General features: G+C 39.2%; 2 protein-coding genes across 6 annotated transcripts; one reads left to right on the forward strand and one right to left on the reverse strand.

Moving 5' to 3' along the window:
- Window positions 1-645: 645 nt before the first annotated feature.
- Window positions 646-21,420, forward strand: LOC109905252 (polycomb group RING finger protein 1). 5 transcript variants are annotated; one of them, XM_031790205.1, is made up of 10 exons: window positions 646-852; window positions 1,767-1,872; window positions 3,237-3,389; window positions 3,637-3,708; window positions 3,827-3,932; window positions 4,993-5,038; window positions 5,336-5,422; window positions 5,745-5,825; window positions 9,411-9,551; window positions 20,840-21,420. In XM_031790205.1, exons 1-10 carry the CDS (start codon window positions 766-768, stop codon window positions 20,969-20,971), a joined length of 1,011 nt encoding a protein of 336 aa, XP_031646065.1. In that variant the 5' UTR covers window positions 646-765; the 3' UTR covers window positions 20,972-21,420. The 5 variants fall into 5 exon arrangements, with proteins under 5 accessions (XP_031646065.1, XP_031646067.1, XP_031646066.1 ...); XM_031790207.1 differs by lacking the exon at window positions 9,411-9,551 and having other exon boundaries at window positions 5,339-5,422; XM_031790206.1 differs by lacking the exon at window positions 9,411-9,551 and having other exon boundaries at window positions 654-852.
- Window positions 12,852-15,471, reverse strand: LOC109905253 (transcription factor LBX1-like). Its single transcript, XM_020502529.2, has 2 exons — window positions 14,647-15,471; window positions 12,852-13,945 (listed from the first exon to the last, which is right to left on the reverse strand). The coding sequence occupies exons 1-2, from the start codon at window positions 14,969-14,971 to the stop codon at window positions 13,503-13,505; spliced, it is 768 nt and encodes a 255-aa protein (XP_020358118.1). The 5' UTR covers window positions 14,972-15,471; the 3' UTR covers window positions 12,852-13,502.
- Window positions 21,421-21,688: the final 268 nt, after the last annotated feature.

Below are 21,688 nucleotides of genomic sequence, written 5' to 3' on the forward strand. Positions count from 1 at the left end.
TTAGAATGTCTATTTCTCTGCTTTGAGATGAGCTGGCTACTGTTCCCAGGAGACTTCCAGTAATTGTGCTAAGCTAACAATATGCAGATTTCAACTGTCTCCAAGCTACACACAGAGACATGCAAATGGTATCCATGAGTTAGTCTGACGGCATTAGAGTTAGAGGTTTCGCTCACAGACAGAGTGACAGTGACAACAAAGGAGAACAAGGAGAAGCAGAGACAGAGCGACAGCAGAGATAAATAGCACAACAGGGAGGAAACAGAGTTTTTACAAGTTGTATTTGTCTTAAACATGAGCTGGTTAAAAAGAGCTGTTAAAATCATGTTTAGCCAATCATAGGTAGAGTAAAAGTTGAGGAACACTGCACTATAGTGTACTATCTATGTTAATGCCCCGGGCTGAATCTTTGTTCCAGTCTGTCCCTGGACGTAATTAAGCACTTGTGTAATGAGAAGGATTCTGTGTTTTCCCAAGCAAAAATGTTTTATTTGCATTTCCAATGAAAAGATATGTATGTTGTTTCTGGACTATCCACCATGCTGCCTGATTGACAATATGTCCGAGCGGAGCAGATTACTGTTCGATTTTAGAAGGGCGCTCCTCCCTCACCGCTTTTGCCCTTTCTCGTCACGGGCCATAGACCGGTGCTCTGCAGCTCAGCATAATGGAAGCCGCCCAGTGGTAAACGGCCTGAGTGGGACATCTTCATTAATCCACCATCTTTGATGCTCTTCCACCCGGAAATAAGCAGCATTTTTAAAGATGGCGGAGCAAGGGCCAATGGCGATAGCTATGCGGCTAAGAAATCAACTCCAGTCCGTATATAAGCTCGACCCTTTACGAAATGAGGTAGGTAGCAATTAGTTTCGGACTCTATAGACGCGACAAGACCAGTAAGAATTGTTGAAGTTAAATAGAGCTGAATCTAGCTACATAACTACGACGAGGAAAAGCAGCAATGCGAGCGCTTCCTCCTGTCACCAAAGTGATGGAGAGAGAGCTGCCTACGTGTGCGCAGGCGTGTGTGGAAGAGTCTACCCGTGTTTTCTGGGCAGCTACTGCAAGGTCCTTCGTGCAAATGTGTACCGTTAACTCCCCGGTTTTACACCTGTAACGGTCTACATTATTAGTTAAAAGACGCATTTGCGTTTTGGATAAATGGAAATTAGTTTATAGGTAGCTAGCTAATTGTGTTTACTAGGCTAGCTAGCTTCTGGTGACGGACTTATCGAACCTTGCTTGTAAAATGACTAATATTTGTCTTACCTGTGTCCTTTATTTGCAATTCCATGTGTAGCGTACTGGGTTGCTAGCGATAACTTACAAATAAAGATGTATAGATTCTACACTGTTATTATTGACATTGTGTTAGCTTACGTTAGCATAATAGATACTCTGCTACAGTGTTGCAGCCACCTGACACGCCAACCTGCCTGTGTGTGTGTGTGTATTGGTTACATACTACACACATTTTGCAGATGTTATCGCAGGTCCAGCGAAATGCTTATGTTTCTCGCTCCAACAGTTCAGTAAGAAGTGCGAAACAAAACAAACAAATCCCCAAAGTGAGAAATATCAACCTAGTGGAAAAGAGCAATCATCATATTGTTATTCGAATGAACTCATCAGCCTGTCTTCTCTAGAATGTAAACATTCGTTTTTGACATTAATGTAATACATTGTTGCTGCTCAGAAAATAATTCAAGAAAATGAAGGTATACTTTCTACTCGAGATTTCAATAGCAACGTTATTATTGTTGAAGGAGGAAGTCAAGTTGAAGATCAAAGACCTGAACGAGCACATAGTGTGCTATCTCTGTGCTGGGTACTTCATCGATGCCACAACTATTACAGAGTGTCTGCATACATGTAAGTGGGCCCAGCCTGTGTTTTCAATGTTTTGGCTTCTTGCCCTCTGAGAAATGGGCAAACTGTTATAGACATGTGTATAAACCCTGGATTGCTGATGCCTTATTGGCACTCTCCAGAAGAAGTTGTCCTGCATAGGAATGAATGGAATTCTACAGTATTTACATTAATTGTTTCAAGGACAAGATTACATTTATTTAAAGGGATACTTCTGGATGTTATTTACTTCCCCAGAGTCCAATGAACTTGTGGATACCATTTTGATGTCTCTGTGTCCAGTATGAAGGAAGTTGGAGGTATTTTCGCATGCCAATGCTACCTAGCCTCAGCCATTGCGCTAAAGATACCCATAGACTTCCAGCCGTTACCGCAACTACTTCTAACATCGTTCATACTGGACCCTGAGACATACAAATGGTATCCAATCCCGAACTATCCTGTGAAGTATTTGTTGTTGTAGTGGGGACAGTAACATTAGGACTTTATAAAAATTATACTTTAAGGATGACTCACGTAAGTATGGATTAAGGTGTCTGTAATATAATAAATGTGGCAAAAATGAATGTAAACAATAACAAATGCATTTCTATAGAATCCAATTATTTTTTTACAATGGTGAGGGAGTGCCAAGATGGAGGTGCAGTGGCTTCATAACAGCGCCCAATGTCAGTCATCTAGTGTATATTTATTTATTTATTTTACCTTTATTTAACCAGGTAGGCAAGTTGAGAACAAGTTCTCATTTACAATTGCGACCTGGCCAAGATAAAGCAAAGCAGTTCGACAGATACAACGACACAGAGTTACACATCGAGTAAAACAAACATACAGTCAATAATACAGTATAAACAAGTCTATATACAATGTGAGCAAATGAGGTGAGAAGGGAGGTAAAGGCAAAAAAAGGCCATGGTGGCAAAGTAAATACAATATAGCAAGTAAAACACTGGAATGGTAGTTTTGCAATGGAAGAATGTGCAAAGTAGAACTAAAAATAATGGGGTGCAAAGGAGCAAAATAAATAAATGAATTAAAATTAAATACAGTTGGGAAAGAGGTAGTAGTTTGGGCTAAATTATAGGTGGGCTATGTACAGGTGCAGTAATCTGTGAGCTGCTCTGACAGTTGGTGCTTAAAGCTAGTGAGGGAGATAAGTGTTTCCAGTTTCAGATATATATATATATATATATATATATATATATATATATATATATATATATATATATATATATATATATATATATATATATATAAATAATTGGTCCTAGCCTACTTATTGCCTGTGAATGCATAGTTGTATAGTACATTTTAATGTTATTATTAAATAACATTAATGGCTAATGTCTCTTCTGCTTCTATTTCAGTCTGTAAAAGTTGTATTGTGAAATACCTCCAAACCAGCAAGTATTGTCCAATGTGCAACATAAAGATCCACGAAACACAGCCTTTATTGAACCTGAAATTGGATAGAGTGATGCAAGACATTGTCTACAAACTGGTTCCAGGACTTCAAGAAAGTAAGTAGGCTAATACGTGTTCTCATTTTTGTTACATAGTACTTTAGTATTGGTTTTGTTGTTACACAAGTCGAATAAAGAACAGTCGCTAGTTATCCTGTGTACTTCGGAGAGAAAATAGCTCTCAACTCCTAATTGGAACAGCGTTAGTTAAACTTCAGGAGGAAGCAGCATTGCATTGTTAGCCATTTAGCATGGGTTGATTTTTGTATGTGAACGTCCTTTATTTTCTGTTCTTTGTAAACAGGAGAGGACAAGCGAATTAAAGAATTCTATCAGTCGCGTGGGCTTGAGAGAGTTGTCCAACCCTCTGGAGAAGGTAAGCCTTTACAGGGAAAAAAAACAACCTAATTTCACATTTTGTGAATGTACAGCTTTTCCCCCAATGTCATGATATGTTATTCGTTTGAAATGGTATCTGTGTGTGTCACCCTTAGACTCCATACCAGATGCTACAGGATTACCTTTCACCACCTTTGACCATTCCAAGGCCCACTTTTACAGATATGACGAGCAGGTTTCGCTTTGTCTAGAGAGGCAAAGGTAAGCTTTCGTGTCATGCCTTGACAAAACTATTCGCAGACCACTGGACTGTAAACAAATTATATTTCAAGTGGTGGATTATCACTGTTAGACTTAAGTGTCAAAGTTCAGTCTTTTGGTTCTATATCCCCAATCAGTGTTTCCCCTAGCTGGCAATTGACACATTTTGTCCATTTTAAAAATACATAAAAGCCAACAATTTAAAAACATTGTTAACCAAGAATATATCCTAATGAAAAATAAATATCCTCTAAAAATCACATTTGCTCTGCATGAAAATTGGTTCAGGTTGTCTTTCAATTGCATCTCTTTACTCTGCCCTTCTCCTCTGCCGGTCTGTCTCTCACTCTTGCTCACACACACAAACTTGCAGCATTGCATGAACTGGTACTGGCATGTCCATGACAGGGGGAGAAGTATTCATATATTTTATGACATTTTGCTAGATTTATCTCCCTAAAATCTCCCTAATAAAATAAAAATAATTTACAGAAATGTACAGTCCACCAAGGAGGAGTATTTAGATAAAGTAATCTTGCTTCCTCTAATCTAATGTCTGGTCAAGTAGCCAGCTAAATGTTAAACTAGTGCAAATCACGCTAGCTGGTTGGCTACTGTAGCAAGGATAGAGGCACAAACAAGTGGGAAAATGAAGTGACACTTAAACCGAGCATATTGACAAGCATAGCCATGGGATTTTGGGTGCACCCCCTGAAAAATGAGTTTTTTTGTTTGTTTTTTTCTCTCACAAAAGTAGTTCTCAGGGCCTTTACTAGTCTTGTATTAGCGGACCAATGTAGCACAGGTTTAATAAAAAAAAAAAGATGAGCAGCAGAGGAGGGAGACATTGCGCAAGGATCCAGTGTTCACTTTGTAGAATATTATTGTTCCTCCTTGCATAGCTCAATAATCATTGTCACTTCCATATCGGCAGTGGGCACTCCTAAAAGAAAATCCTTAGCTTACACATTGGTTGCATTCAGATGGGTTTCTATTACAAAATGCCCCTTAAAATCCCTGTGTGTGTCATGCTTAATCATGTATTCTCTCATCCCTGCAGTTTATCTCTGTCTGGAAAAAAAGATAAGACAAAACTGACTCTTCAGGTGGGTAATGGACCTGCACCCTACCACCAGAGGTCTCTGTTGGTTTAATGTGTAGTGTTCTGTTTGGATTGAGATGAAAAACAAAGAGGTCTCCATAAACAATACTTCTGTTAAGTGTCAATTGCTGATGCAATTATGTTTAATTTGAGTGTGTCTGTCAGTCCTTACTAGAATTGCCCTCAAATGTTTTGGTATTTCTCTTTATTTACGTAAAAATGTGGATTCATACGTGTGTTGAAGAGCAGAATCAGAGTTGTAGTAATGTTGTGGAAATGTTTCTCTGCCTCGTCTCTGCAGCAGAAGTTTGTGCGCTGCTCGGTCCGAGCCGAGGTGAGACACCTGCGTAAAGTGCTGTGTCATCGACTGAATGTGGAGAAGCACCAGGTCAGTCTACCCTCCAGCAAGACTACATTTTAAGCACATTTAAGTGGGCCATTTCAGCCCCATGTGCAGTGTGCACTTTTTGTAAACACTCAAACACAGGAACCACATCCTATGATTCCAAAAAAAGAGATATATTTTAGCCTGTTAGAGAACTGAACAAAGTTGCAACATTAGATTATCTGAGTGCTTTGAATATTATACACAAGTTTAGCACAGTTTTTGTGGCAGCTTGTGAATGTTTCAGAGAATTGAGTGCCATTGTACAGTTCACCCAGGACCAGTTATGTTTTGTCCTCTATGTGTGGTCTCCATTGCTCCACAGGTCCAGATGTTTTTCAATAATGAGTTCCTTCCAGATCACATGACCATGAAACGGCTGTGGCTCTCTCACTGGTTTGGCAAGGTACAGTGCTCTCAAGTTTAGCCAACAATTTTCATACTGAATTCCTTTACACTTGAACCAGCTTTTCCCATTTGGCCAGTCGTTTAGAAAAAACCTACTGTGGGAGGAACAGGATTGTTAGATTTAATGAAATAATATTCCATATCCATTTTCTGTAGTGACTTCAAATTATGCAATATCTATGGTAATTTTACTCAAACGTTCTCTAGCACAATAAGTTATTTTGTTATTTAGCAAACTAGGCCCTATTCAATCAAGTAGTTTGTGTTTGCGGGATAAGAGAACAAATAATCTCACGTAATAATGACAAACATACAAGAGTGCATATTTAAATTATCATGCTGACACTTGATTCATTTCTCACTACACTTTCCGTAGTAAATCCAAATATGCTTAATCGCAATGCAATAACTTTTTTTTTTACTTCCCTCAAATCTTGTCATCAGGTTATAATTAATTTGGGAGTTTCTTCAGAATTGTGTTAGTTTGATTTAATGTTTGTGGGATCAATTTAGTCGTAATTAATTGGGTATTTTTATTCCAGGCTCAGCCGTTGGTCCTTCACTACACGATCAAGGACAAAAGGACAAGATAGGATTTTTCCCCCCCCTTTCTAATGACCTCAGCAGCTGTATATATTTGGTTTAATATATAGTATATTTTAATAGTGTTTGTGTACATATGTGTATTTTCCTCTTTGTATTTTCTTAAAAATAAATAGTGGAAAATAGTGGACGAATGTGAAGAGTTATTTATGATAATATCTAGATATTTGCACTGCACTTACAACAGAAGCCTTATTCAATTATGGGAAAACATCAAGCCAACATCAAAATGGAATGAAAGAATGGATGCAACCATCAATGAACCAAGCAGTAATATCGCAATTCATTTTGAAAAGCTACTAATCTTGGTAGTTATGTAAGATAAAACATAGCATAATAGCATTGATGCTTTAGTAGTGAATATAATTTGAGGAGCAGAAGTATGTACACCGTGCTTTATAGGCCAGAAGATTAACTGTACAAAAATTGTAATCTACAGTGCATTTGGAAAGTATTCATACCCCTTGACTTTTTCCCACATTCTGTTACATTACAGCCTTATTCTAAAATGTATTCAATATTTTTTTCCCCCTCAATCTACACACAACCCCATAATGACAAAGCAAAAACAGGTTTAGACATTTTTGCAAATATATTCAAAATAACCTTTATTTGCATAACTATTCAGACACGTTGCTTTGAGACACAATTGAGTTCCAGTGCATCCTGTTTCCATTGATCATCCTTGATATGTTTCTACAACTTGGACTCCACTTGTGGTAAATTCAATTGATTGGACATGATTTGGAATGGCACACACCTTTCTATATAAGGCCCCACAGTTGACAGTGCATGTCAGTTCAAAAACCAAGCCATGAGGTCGAAGGAATTGTCTGAGGAGCTCCGAGAATTGCGTCGAGGCACAGATATGGGGAAGGGTACCAAAACATGTCTGCAGCTTTCAAGGTCCCCAAGAACACAGTGGCCTCCATCATTCTTCATTGGAAGTTTGGAACCACCAAGACTCTTCCTAGAGCTGAGCAATCAGCTGAGAAGGGCCTTGGTCAGGGAGGCGACCAAGAACCTGATGGTCACTCTGACAGAGCTCCAGAGTTCCTCTGTGGAGATAGTTGTCCTTCTAGAAGGTTCTCCTATCTCTAGCACTCCACCAATAAGGCCTTTATGGTAGAGTGGCAAGGCATAGAAACCACTCCTCAGTAAAAGGTACATGATAGCCCACTTGAAGCTTGCCAAAAAGGTAACTAAAAGACTCTCAGACCATGACAAACAAGATTCTCTGGTCTGATGAAACCAACTCTGGCCTGAAGTTGAAGCGTCACGTCTGGAGGAAACCTGGCACCATCCCTATGATGAAGTATGGTTGTGGCAGCATCATGCTGTGGGGATGTTTTTCAGCGGCAGGGACTGGGTGACTAGTCAGGATGGAGGTAAAGATGAACGGAGCAAAGTACAGAGGGATCCTTGATGAAAACTTGCTCAGGACCTCAGACTGGGGCGAAGGTTCACCTTCCAACAGGACAACAACCCTAAGCACACAGCCAAGACAATGCACGAGTGGTTTCGGAACAAGTTTCTGAATGTCCTTGAGTAGCCCAGTCAGAGCCAGACTTACAGACCTGGAAATAGTTGTGCAGCGACGCCCCCCTTCCAACCTGACAGAGCTTGAGAGGATCTGCAGAGAAGAATGGGAGAAACTCCACAAATACAGGTGTGCCAAGCTTGTAGTGTCATACCCAGGAAAACGTGAGGCTGTAATCGCTGCCAAAAGTGCTTCAAAGTGCTAAGTAAAGAGTCTGAATACTAATGTATTTAAATTAGTATTCAGGAAATGTATTTAAATTTGGAAATATTTCTAAAAACCTGTTTTTGCTTTGTCATTATGTGGTATTGTTGTGTGAGGGTGATTTTAAGCAATTAGAATAAGCCGTTAACGTAACAAAATGTGGAAAAATTCAAGGGTTTTGAATACTTCCCGAATGCACTGTATAAGTTGACAACAAATACTGTTGAAGTTAACATACACCTAAGCCAAATACATTTAAACTCAGGTTCACAATTCCTGACATTTAATCTGAGTAAAAATTCCCTGTCTTAGGTCAGTTAGGATCACCACTTTATTTTAAGAATGTGAAATAATAGTAGAGAAGGATTTATTTCAGCTTATATTTATTTCATCACATTCCCAGTGGGTCAGAACACTCAATTAGTATTTGGTAGCATTGCCTTTAAATTGTTTTACCTGGGTCAAATGTTTCGGGTAGCCTTCCACAAGCTTACCACAATAAGTTGGGTGAATTTTGGCCCATTCCACCTGACAGAGCTGGTGTAACTGAGTCAGGTTTGTAGGCCTCCTTGCTCGCACATGCTTTTTCAGTTCTGCCCACACAGTTTCTATAGGCTTGAGGTCAGGGCTTTGTGATGGCCACTCCAATACCTTGATTTTGTTCTCCTTAAGCCATTTTGCCACAACTTTGGAAGTATGCTTGGGGTCATTGTCCATTTGGAAGACCCATTTGTGAAGAAACTAACTTCCTGACTGATGTCTTGAGATGTTGCTTCAATATATCCACATAATTTTCCTCCCTCATGATGTCATCTATATTGTGAAGTGCACCAGTCCCCCCTGCCGCAAAGCACCCCCACAACATGATGCTGCCACCCCCGTGCTTCACGGTTGGGATGGTGATTTTTCACATTGCATGTCTCCCCCTTTTTCCTCCAAACATAACAATGGTCATTATGGCCAAACAGTTCTATTTTTGTTTCATCAGACCAGAGGACATTTCTCCAAATAGTACGATCTTTGTCCCCATGTGCATTTGCAATCCGTAGTCTGGCTTTTTTTAATGGCGGTTTATGAGCAGTGGCGTCTTCCTTGCTGAGGGGCCTTTCAGGTTATGTCGATACAGGACTTGCTTTACTGTGGATATAGATACTTTTTTACCTTTATCCTCCAGCATCTTCACAAGGTCCTTTTGCTGTTGTTCTGGGATTGATTTGCGTACTATTGTTTGTACAGATGAACGTGGTACCTTCAGGCCTTTGGAAATTGCTCCCAAGGATGAACCAGACTTGGAGGTCTACGATTGTTTTTCTGAGGACTTGGCTGATTTCTTTTGATTTCCCCATGATGTCAAGCAAAGAGGCATTGAGTTTGAAGGTAGGTCTTGAAATACATCCACAGGTACACCTCCGATTGACTCAAATTATGTCAATTAGCCTGTCATAAGCTTCTAAAGCCATGACATAATTTTCTGGAGTTTTCCAAGCTGTTTAAAGGCACAGTGAACTTAGTGTATGTAAACGTCTGACCCACTGGAATTGTGATTAAGTTAAATAATCTCTAAACAATTGTTGCAAAATTTACTTGTCATGCATAAAGTAGATGTCCTAACCGACTTGCCTAAACTATAGTTTAACAAGAAATTTGTGAAGTGGTTGAATAACAACTCTTAATGACTCCAACCTAAGTTTGTGTAAACTTCCGACTTCAACTGTAAGTTTAATTGAGTTCAGTGGGCCAAGTCTGGAATGATCAAATGGGTGTATTGCAAAACTAACACTGAAGAACTCTAAATTCTTGTAAATCGTGTTCTTGGAAGCACCTATACCGTACTCCTTCATGCAGTGTGATACTTTGATGGCCTAGCTGTACATACCTCTTGATGCTATTTCTTTTAGGCCCTTCACGGTTTTTGCTGATAAGTTTTGTTTGGATAGGAACAGTTAATGAACAAAATCTGTAATAGCCATGCCAGCATTGGGTATCAGTGCTAACTCAGCCCATCTGAGTTAAATCAGTAATGCACTGTACTCAAAGCTATAACCAAATCTCCTATTAGATAGCTTTTTGTTTTAATGATTGTCAGTGAGACTTTTATGCCTGATGTTCTTCCTTCATAGAGAGCAATAGTAATGGTGTCTTTTTGTGTGAACAGTGAAAATGTGGTCTGTAGTAAACACAAGCTTAGATCTTGTTTTGCTCTGAGAATCTTCATCTAAAGTCGATTTGAATTTTCAAACATTTATTTACTCAAAACAAGCTAAAAGACAAAAGGCTTCATAATTCATAAACGTCATGTTTAACTGACTGATATCTCATGGAACAAAACATAAGATCTCCTAAGCCTGCGTTAACCTCAGACCTTATTTTTGGCGTTTATCCCAAAACCCCATTCTTTCCCCATTTAATTTCCCCCATAGGAATGGCTGAACAAACCAGAGGTAACTCCTTTCCAGTTTTTAGGACAAGCTTTTGTGCTCTATTGCAAGTGATATCATCCCACTAAGCAACACTAGGTGGCAGACTTGATTCATTCATTACTTTTAGGTTGACAGGCAATCTTTGAGGGACATTATTAGTGGAGCTATGGTGTTGCTTGACTACAGAATAATTTTGAATGATTTACCTTTTGCCGTCTGACTCAACAATCATACAGGGAGATATGTGCCATTGAGAGTCTCAATGTTATTCAGTCATGCCCTGTGTTGACACCATATTCCATGTCATCTTTTGTAGCACAGTATATTTGGGCTTTAAACCAACTGATGGGTATCTGCATTATAACAAAGGGCATATTTTGTATGTAATAACTAAGACTGCATGTCAAGAAATACATATCCAGTAGTACAGTATGCTAAAGAAATGACCAGTTATTTACTTAAATTATGGGGGGAAAATGCTAATGATACAATGTTTGTTTTTTGGATTCACCAAAGCATTTGGTATTTGGTATCACAGTTACCATAGTGTTAGCAATCTCCACGTAAATAACAAAGCACCACCTCTAGCAATATCAACAAATACATAGCCTACTACATAAATCGTGCATCTGTGAATCAATTTTAACCATCAAGCGCAGTGGTGTTGGTGCCAAAGTCATCATGGGCCGTGGGATGGTAATCTCCCTTACTTGCATTGGATTTTAAAGCCTAAAAAAACTCAAATGTGGCTAAACCACCTCTGTTTAATTACAATTTTAGATCACTCATTTGTTACTCTCCATTTAGTGTTTATTTGCAAATCCTTGAAATTGTGCATGCCACAACCAGGTAAAACAGTTGTAAGCTTAAGTACTTTAACAGTGTACCTCCCAATGTAACAACTATGTTAATACATAGGTATTAGAGGCACAATGTAAAGTGCCCTTGACCAGTTGAGCACAAAATAGCCTGTTCATCGATACTAGTAATAAGTATTGCTATGGTTATTTAATATTAGTATTATTGATAAGCTTGATACAGACACAGGTTTGATTAAATAAAAGGATAAATGAAATATCACACCTGAGCATTTGTAACATACTTTATCTCAAGAAACACTGCATAATCTTATACCATTTCTTTTGAGAGAATATTACATTGCAGAATTCCCAGCGGCCCGCTCGTTGTACTATTTTTGTGTATGAAAAACGTCAAATGAAAGTCGTTGATTTAACGTGGGTAGACAAATGTAATGTTGTGATAACATGCTCTATATTCATAATTTTCTAAACGAATACTTGGTTTTATTGGCCACATGCACACGTATGTAAACTTATGGATTTGTATTAAAGCTTATCCAACATTTTTTATGTAGACCGCAAAATACTTTTCCCTTCAAAAAAAGAGTAAACATTTGAGGCAAGCAGTGGATCAGATGCCTTACATCGTTGTGGGTCACACTTCTTTACCCAAGCCGAGAAAAAAACTATTGGCCTATCTGTCCAGTTCTGGCAGAGCCGCTCCACAATGCACCTATAAAAATCGAGTTGACTTTTCAACCCCAATGATTCCAAGCGATTACACCTATTGTGCGCACTGGCGTTCCGTCTTCTCCCTGTCTGAAGAAGCCCCCTTCATCTGGTTACAAGTGTTACATATGGACCGAAAGTTATTCAAGCAGACTGCAGTTGGAACAACAAGGATGCAGGGGAGAAAGACAACAACCCTCCTATTTCCACTGCCTCCTATTGAGATGTATTCATTAGGACCCCCATGCTAATCAATTGCTATTCATGGAGGTTTTTCTAAATTGCTATTCAGAGGCGCAGATGCGTCCCATTATTGCTGCCGGCTCAGTGAAAACTTTATGTACGGTGAGACGGGTTAACCTAATCAATCATGTTGACTAGTTTGTGTTAGACGATTCAGAAACCATATGGCAGTGGAGTGCTCGCAACCTTTTTTTACGCAGCCCCTGGTCCTTACCATCTTGTGACAACTGCTAAGGGAGTAAAAATGAAGAACTTGTTTAACTGCCGCTAATTGAGCCACTTCACGCCCAACGACCAGTAGAGTAGGCCTTCTGTCAACAGAAGGATATTCATAGATCCAATTCCGGTGTACTAGGCCTAACCAATACTTTGATGTTACCAGAAGTAAAAACAATATTGCGTTCTAGATAAATGTTCATGATACTGTTGCCTTATTGTATTATCTCACAAATTGTAGGTTAAACCGATCCACATCGAGACACAGATAACATGAAATACCATACCCTTTATTTACATAATGCTGGTTAAATAGAATGGTACAATAAAATTAGGCATATGATGTTTAGTTATTGAATTTATATACAGCCTAATTTATGCATGTAAAAAATTTGGCGATATGTCTGCAACTGGATAATGATAATGGATTTTTACATGACTGCTATTGGCATTTATTTTTTAAATGAAATATAGCCTACATCAAGATCGATACATATCCTAGACACCAATTTTAATCTAGCCCATTTAGTTTTTTTTTCCAGTTCTGGGCATTTTGTAGAAGACGTGGGCCTAACCTTGGGCACATTCGAGTTTTTGGTTGATATGTCCTTTAGCAGCTGAATGTGGATGAAAAGTTAAATAATTGCCCCCCCACCCCCTGCGTTAAATGTACATACACATTTTGCAGTCATGATCCTGTACCAAAACACTAAGTATTTTTCATATCCAATTAAAATAAAGATGTAGGCTATTCCTCAAATAATTTGGTGAAATTGAAACAGAAGACTTTACAGTCCTATTAATAAATTAAAATGGAGAAGAGGAGAAAGTAAACTTTCCTTTTTTTTTGTTTCACTTCTCCCGCCGTCAATATCCGTGCAAAAGTTAAAAATGCCCTTTCTTAAAACATGGGCCTACTGTCAATCGTCCACCTCAATCTCTTCGTCCTCCTCTGAGAATTCGTCCGTGGTTTGATCTCTGGATGAAGAGGGGGACTGTGGAAATGCTCGGTGTCCTTGTGACGACGGGGAGATGCTTCCTTGCTGGTCGTCAATGTCTTCTTCCATGGTGACTAGCTTTTGCAGGGTTTGTGGTGGTATTTTCTTGAGCGACTCCACGTCCGCTTTCATCTCTTCCAAGTCTCTCTTGAGCTTGGCCCGTCTGTTCTGAAACCAGGTGATGACCTGAGCGTTGGTTAGCCCCAGTTGCTGAGCTATCTGGTCTCGGTCGGCCGGGGACAGGTATTTCTGGTACAAAAAGCGCTTCTCGAGTTCATATATCTGATGGTTGGTGAAAGCTGTCCGGGACTTTCTCCTCTTTTTTGAGGTCTGCCTCTGTCCAAAGGCGTTCACATGCTCACGACCTTTAGGGAACCAAAATACAGTCACTCTCCAAAACAATATCAGAACAACATGTCTACAAACGTCCTCAAGTGTGCCATGATTAGCAGCTTTGTTATTGAGGCTTTTTTTTAAAAGGGTTACAGATGCAAACTATTTTTGTGAATGGCCAATTGTGGTGATGGGTATGGTTTGGTAATAACCTGTGGGCAGCATTCCATAGAGCCATATGAAATTAATGACATTTGTTTTACATTGCCCATGCATCATTAGGATTAACATGGCTGTCAATATCAGGATCTAAATCAAAAAAGAATTATACTAAATCAAACAGCCTATAAAATGTTGCAACTTAATTTAATGATACACCAGGAAGCACAATAGCAAATGTCGGTTTAGAGGCCTGCTTTGCCACCCAAATAAATCGCAGGTTTCCTTATACTGGTGTTTAGTATCTAACAAATAAACTCAAATGGTGAAATAATAGCCAAGGATAGATTACATCGCACAGGCATGATTGTTTGGGGAATTTAGGATTAGGATTAGGATTTAGGAATAGACAGTCTATTGCAATGCCTTTAAAAAACACAAATTTGACAATAGTTCACACAACCAATAGGCTATCAACAATAGCTATTGGAGATTATGCATATTTGATTAATAAAATCACTAACTTAATCTGTACATGTAAATATTAAAACGTCATGTCTATTGAAATCCTTACCTTCAGCTGCTTGTATAACGCTGACTTCCAGACCTTTAAATGTTTTGCTGGCTAGTTCCTCCAGAGCGCATAACGGCGAAGAAGGAGTGGTAATACCGTTCCTTGCTGCGTTTGAGCCGGACACTTTTTCAATAACTCTCGGTGGACAGAGATTAGCAACTGATTTCTTCACGGAGGGTTTGTTTAGAATATCCTCGATACTGAACGGCGTCAGTGGCTTGTTGGAGTTGGCGGGGGGTGGAAGCTGGTCCAAAGGACCCCGTCTCCTCTCCTCGCCGCTGGACTGCAACACGGAGCCTGCCTTCATGTCTTTACTGGAGGTCATCGGCAGTCCAATGGAATTACTGCTGACAAAGGCTGGTTATTTCATTCAAATGCTAGTTTAAACGTCCACGAGTGTTTCCTTCGATTCGCGTCTTCTTCACAACCCACTTTTTTAAAAATCACTTTCAGTCGAATCTTGCAACTTCACTTGTCTGAAATGTTTTCTCCAAAATAACCATGCTTCGGGCGTAGGCTGCAGTTTCACAGGCAACCGAATTGTATTCCCTTCCAGAGAGAGACAGTTCCTCTGCGAAGTTCCATGAAGATCTTTAGAAAGTATAACGGGTAGTGGCTGGGGGCGATTCCTGCGAGGAATAAGCTGTCTCAAGGAACAAGAAAAAGCAAGCAACTGCTAACTAGTTATTGTTGATTGGGCGAAGTTCAATTAGAGAAACACTACACTACTTGCTGACCCGCTGCTGCGTCTTAAAGGGCCAGACCAAAATAACTAATTGGACGCGGGAATAGGAGGAGTGTCGCCCCAGCGTTGGGGATGTTTGAGGAGAGGGTGATGGCTTGAAATGTTTATGCATCTGCCGCCGCCCCCCCCCCTCCTCCTCCCCTTCCCACAGGCAACATGTTCCCAGTGTATTTCTCTGGGAAGGGAGTTGATGCTCATTAAACAATGCCACAAGCATTCTTGTGAATAATGGTTTATTTTTTATAGTACACAGCACGTCTAATTGACCATTTAAAAAAAAAGTTTAAGTATTGCAACCATTTGTAGCTTAATCATAAAAAATATACGAGATTTGAAAGCACTTATGATTCGGAGACAAAAGGGTTAGGTGTATAATGTAAGTGCAAGTAACCACAAGATTGACCAGGGTACATTGAACTCTGCTCACTGCATAATTAGCCTAATTTAGACCCCCCCCCCCCCCCCCCCTGCAGAAAATCAAGCAATATTTTGTGATGTGACAAATGTGCATTAATATTAGGCTACTAATGTGTTATTATTATGTTTTGAGTGCATATTCTTATTAACAAACTGTTTTCTAGAATTGTACAAAAGTAAGGCTGCAGTATAATTAACATTCCATGTTAGCATGCTCATTAAGTTTCAAGCACAAAGCATAGACGTGTTATCCTTCCTGTCGTGAGGTTATAGGCTTTATACGTTTTGGATCTTTTGGGAGAGGAACGGCTTCAAGAAAAACCTTAACCTTTAACCTTTTTTTGCCCATCAGTTATCGGTGATTATTATGTTTAAGTAGTTATACTATTATCTATTCTAGCCGTATAGGAGTCTAATGAGACAACCTGGGGATGATTAGGAGATAAATAGTGAATTTTAGGACAGTGTCGAATTACACTATAATGCGCCATAAAATGTCATAGAATACCATGCTGATAAATATGACGCGTGACAATACTTTGATCTGTTGAGCTCGCAGGTAAAGAGACGCGACACAAGAGTTGTCACGCTCTCATTCTCTCTCCTTCGTTAATGATGTGAATAAACATTCTGATGATGCAAGGACTATACCATGTAAGAGGGTAGATCATAGAATGAAAAGGGGTAAGTTCGACAGCAACGAGGAGCAGGTAGGTTGTGTGTTGTTTATCCATTGAGCAGAATGACTTCAGAATTTTACACTAACAAGTATGGCAGACCTAGAATATGCATGCGTTAATAGTTCGTTAAATATTTTTCAAATAGGTTTAACGATAATCTTCGAAAATTGTTTTATGCAGCCTATAGCCTATCCTATTCATCTGAAGTATGATGTTGTATGCTAATGGTTTCAATAATAGCCTATTGCAATTACAAATAAGTAATGTGTTTAACAGGAATTGTGTCTTTATGCTTAGGCCTATAGCGAAATGTTATTTGTATTTTCGTTTATTAAAATATAATATATTGAGAAAATGTGTATTATATTTTTATGTAAACTTTCATTATTTATGGCGCACACAGACTATCCAAAAATGTAGCATTTTAGCCTATTAATTCCAAAAAGGGAATAAATTCCACTGGCATGTTTACAAACTGTTGGATAATTATTTTTATTGTTATGGTATTTTATTCAGCACATTAACACCGTGCTCTCTGCAGCGTGATAGACAGATTTACAAACCAGAGGTGGCAATTATGAACTTATTCCCACATCCCTCACGGCGCGTGTCAACAAAATCAATTATTATCTATTTCAAACCCGAAGTATATTGATAATAGCCAATGTCGCTGTTATTTAGTAGTTTTATAAATAATCGATTGAAATGGTAAATGCATTTCTTACATGAACCATTAACAGTGAATCGAGCCTTTGCAGGAAAATCGTACTGTTCGTGCTATCACCATATGGTGACATTCGTGTGGGGACGAAACCAGGCCAAATAACATTCTAGTTATACAACTGCACGAGATTCTATTAGCTTAGGTGGAAACCCGCCGTCTTGCGTGACATTCAGCAATATTGTTAGGGATGTGTTCTTGTTAAACAAGGGATACTTCATTTGAAGGGCTCAATTGAATCCAACCAACATTATACAATTGCAGAGTGGTTTTAGCTGCAAATATCATGAGGTAGAGAGTCACCGTCACCCCCCCCCCCCCCACCTGCGTTAATTTAGGCCTTCGTTAATTTTCATCGTTCAAAAACACATAATCAGTAGGCCTATCACACTAACTATGTGTTGCTTCATCTCCTTATTTGAAGGATATAGCCGAGCTCAAATCATTCTCAGTTAAGCCTACAGAGACCTAGGCTTAGGCCACCCATCGAATTTCTTTAATAACAAAACAATTACAGCCTGATAACTATAAAGCAATATCTTGTCACTGATCAACAATTTAACATTTTTAAACGTTTCTATTTGGTTGCAGCGATATCTCCCAAACAACGAGTTCGTCTTCACATGCTATGATATTTTATGTGGAAAATTACAATTGCAGTATAACCTTAGATATGCTTACATTTACAGGATAACTTGGAAATGGAGACGAACCAACCCAACCATGCTTACCGATGTGTCAACTATTAGGCTATGTCGTCTCGATTTAAATAGTTAATTTTGTACTAACAGACAATTCAGGGTGTACGCCTATGCAGGAAAAATACATAATGTAACGTTGCTGTGTTAATATCAGGCTTCTTTCAAAAATAGATAGTTGCACTCTATGCCCAGCAAGAACACAGCGGAGGGCCAACGAGCCATGGAAGGACGGAAAGAATGGGGTGTTATATTTCTCTCAAATGCAGCAAGCTTTAATAGTTCTAAAGAGAAGTCCACCGATATCTCTTTTCCAAACTTGTTTCCGATGGTCTTTACGGTCTTAACCGGAGCAGTGCTAATTCGAAAGGTTTTCTTTGACTTAATTTAACCGTTAATTAGAAACAGAACACCTGACATCATAAATCATCGAATCTTAGGGGAGTTGCGTTTTATATTAGGCATAGCTCGATCTCGTCACTCCCCTTCCCCGGAGCCGGTCCCCTATACGTCACATATTGCTGCTCATGGCCACTCAATTTTCCTTGTAGGGCCTACAGTGAAGATTTGTTGGGGCTGGCTATTGGAAAGCCGTATTCAGACTATCAAAATATCATCGCCAACTGGTCTTTGGAATAACTGCGGACATAAACGGTTGGTTTTGAATGTTGATTTTCTGATTCTTTAGCCTCCACTGTAGTTTTTTTTAGTGATGCTTTGCAGATGTTCGAGAAAATAAAGTACCCTGACCTGGTACTTCAATAAACTTAAACTGGAGAAACACGGGCCTTGTTCCAACAAATCGTAAAATAAGCATAAATTATGCAGGTGCATTGATTTGTCCATTTACATTTTTCTCTCTGTTGGTCTCTGTCCATGCTTTCAAACAAACTATTTGAGATGTATATCTCATCACCAATATCATTTGGCTTTACAATATAGTGAAACTTGGGTCGCCCAATGCAATACAACTGTTGAGTGACAAATTTGGATGTCATTCAGGTAGCTAGGCGTATTATATTTATTCGTCACTCTTTCCATGTTCTTTACTGAATCCTGTTGCGAAACAAAACAGCTGTACTAACAACGTAAATATAACATGATACAGGAACACACACTTAACGTGGGCGCAATATAGAAGGTTACACGTATGAGTGATACATGCTTACAGGGAAAGAGTGATACATGCTTACAGGGAAAGAGAGATGGCTTGCTGAGTTGGCATCAGAAAACAATGAAGCAATAATAAAGACGAAATATTTATTTAACTAGGCAAGTCGGTTAAGAACAAATTCTTATTTTCAATGACGGCCTAGGAACAGTGGGTTAACTGCCTGTAACGGTCAGGATATTGTGGGATTTCATCTCTCCATCCAATCATTATTTTATAGGCATAACAATAAATGACCAATATTGTAAACTGTAAATAAATAATATTAATGTACTATTGTCAACATGAAAAATAATGGTAGGCCTACTAATAGTTCAGTCATTCACAACGTTCGGTCACTACTGGAATCACGATTACGACATTCCTTGACAAACCTGAGAAGAGAGCAAATTGCATAACTGTAGCCGATTTCCCTCAAAATGGTAGTACACATTTAAAAAAAAAATGTGCAATGTAATCTAACATCATTATTGACTTCCCCTATTTTCTCTCCACTGCCAGAAATAGGTTACACAAGCTTTATTGAACGAAGCGATCATTTCAAGCACCACTGCCCTTTCAAGAAAACAATGCAGTCAATCGTCTGGGCAAATGTAGCCTGAGCTTTGAGTTGCTCGTGCGTTCTAACAATAATCAAGGGTAAGCCTAGTACACAACACATCATAATCGTACTTCATCACCTCTGAATAGGAGAGAAAGTGAGTGAGCACTTAAATAATCCCCTGCGGTGTGCGTGTTTGTGAGAAAGGGGCTTGTGCGCGCGCGCGTACATGACAGGTTATGTGCATGCGCAATCTTGGAGATAAGACATTCTTCGTCTATTCTCTCTGTAAGCGTGTTTGAGTGAGTGGGTTTGACGCATATAGGGATGGAGAGAAGACCAGTAACGCCGGGTTCAATCCCCTCTCGCAAGCATCACTAACATAACAGCAATCGTAGCCTAGCCTACACTTCGGCCTTAAAGTGCTAAGGCTTTTACATCCCGCATTGCATTAGACAGTGTAATATTCCACCGTGTTTAGTACCTGTTGTTTTTTTTTCTCCCGTCCGCCGCTGGGTTGACAAATGTTTAGATTCCCAACAGGGTACCGCGGAGCCCCAAACGCGCAGGGCCAAACGGCTTCGCACCCTGTCACCTCTGCACAGTTCATTTTCTCTTGCAGGTCAGAGCTTGAAACCCCCCCGGGAGCGGTGTTGTTCGACATCTAATGCTCCATTGGGGTCCATTTTAAGATCATAAAGAGGGACGGAGGCGGCCAAGCGCCCGGTCAGAAGGGCTAAACGAGGATTACAGCGCACTAGCACATGTTTCTGCATCGTGGGCAATAATAGGCTTCATTAGCCTGTAATTATCAGAAACAATGTAAGCACCTTTTAAACGAACTGTAATGTCAAACACGACTGATAGAGAAGAGTGAGCTAAATGTACTAACCCCTAACACTTTTAAATGAATTAACCATTATTTTGTAAGTAGTTGAGTATAGGCCTAGTCTATTATTATTATACAATTATATTGTAAATACATTACATATGTTTTTTTTAATGTTGAATACATCCATAGCTTATACTATGGTTGTTCTTTCCTTCCTGGTTTTCGGACACCTGCGAATAGTATTTTTTTAAATTTATGTATCGATTAACTATACGTGGAATCACTGAAATCTAATGTGGAGTATGGATATTGACCCCATTTCATTATTCACTATACACTGTAACATATGGTCCTCACAATTACAGATGACTTTGTTTTTCAATTACAGACATACAGACACACACACGATGGATGTTTGCCTGTGAACATGGCATCAGTAGACCCATACAGACAAAGAGAAGTGGGACAGATCAAAGGGAGGAACCACACTGTCGCCCCCTCCCAAACGGATGCCGACTGATGAGAAAATATGGGGCGGTTGAGCCAAAGCCCCTTTATTATTGGTTAAATGTGGGGTGAACAACCATAGTCTGATTCAATTTTCAAGGTTTTGCTTTCTCATGTACAATATTGCTCTTGGAAAGTAATATCAACGGTGTATATGCTGTATGGATAATGTACACAACTAATTCTGCATGTTGTCCGTAAAGATCATTTCCAATTGGCCAAAAAATAAAAACATTGATATACTGAACTAGGTTCAATGAAAAAACTCTTATAACAGAGGGATCTTTGGAGTTCATCATTAGTTATTATATTCACTGGCGATTAAAGCTGTGTATCAATGTCATTCACAAATTGGATGTTATTAACCCCATGTTGACTGCCCTGATTGTCAGTTGCTCTGGATAAGAGGGACTTAAATGTAAAATGGAAACATATTAAAGATGAAGCAGATGTGCCACTGTGTAGTGTGTTATGTGCCTATTTCACACTAGAAAGCTTTATGAATACACTGAGCAATGCTCACAACCTCAGCACAGGAGCAGACTCATAACTCAAAGAGTTCAGATTGGTCAATTGACCCCATGCTAAAATAGACTACCAGAGCTCATGGACAAAGGGTCACATAATGATGTTTAGTTTTAAAAAAGCCACATATTGAGGTTTTACTGTTTTGGCAAAACTCTGCATTTTCAAGAATTTCAAGGTTTATGGTTAGGATTAAAGTTTGGGT

Source organism: Oncorhynchus kisutch, linkage group LG15, assembly GCF_002021735.2.
Source record: "Oncorhynchus kisutch isolate 150728-3 linkage group LG15, Okis_V2, whole genome shotgun sequence".
NCBI classification, from domain to species: Eukaryota; Metazoa; Chordata; class Actinopteri; order Salmoniformes; family Salmonidae; genus Oncorhynchus; species Oncorhynchus kisutch.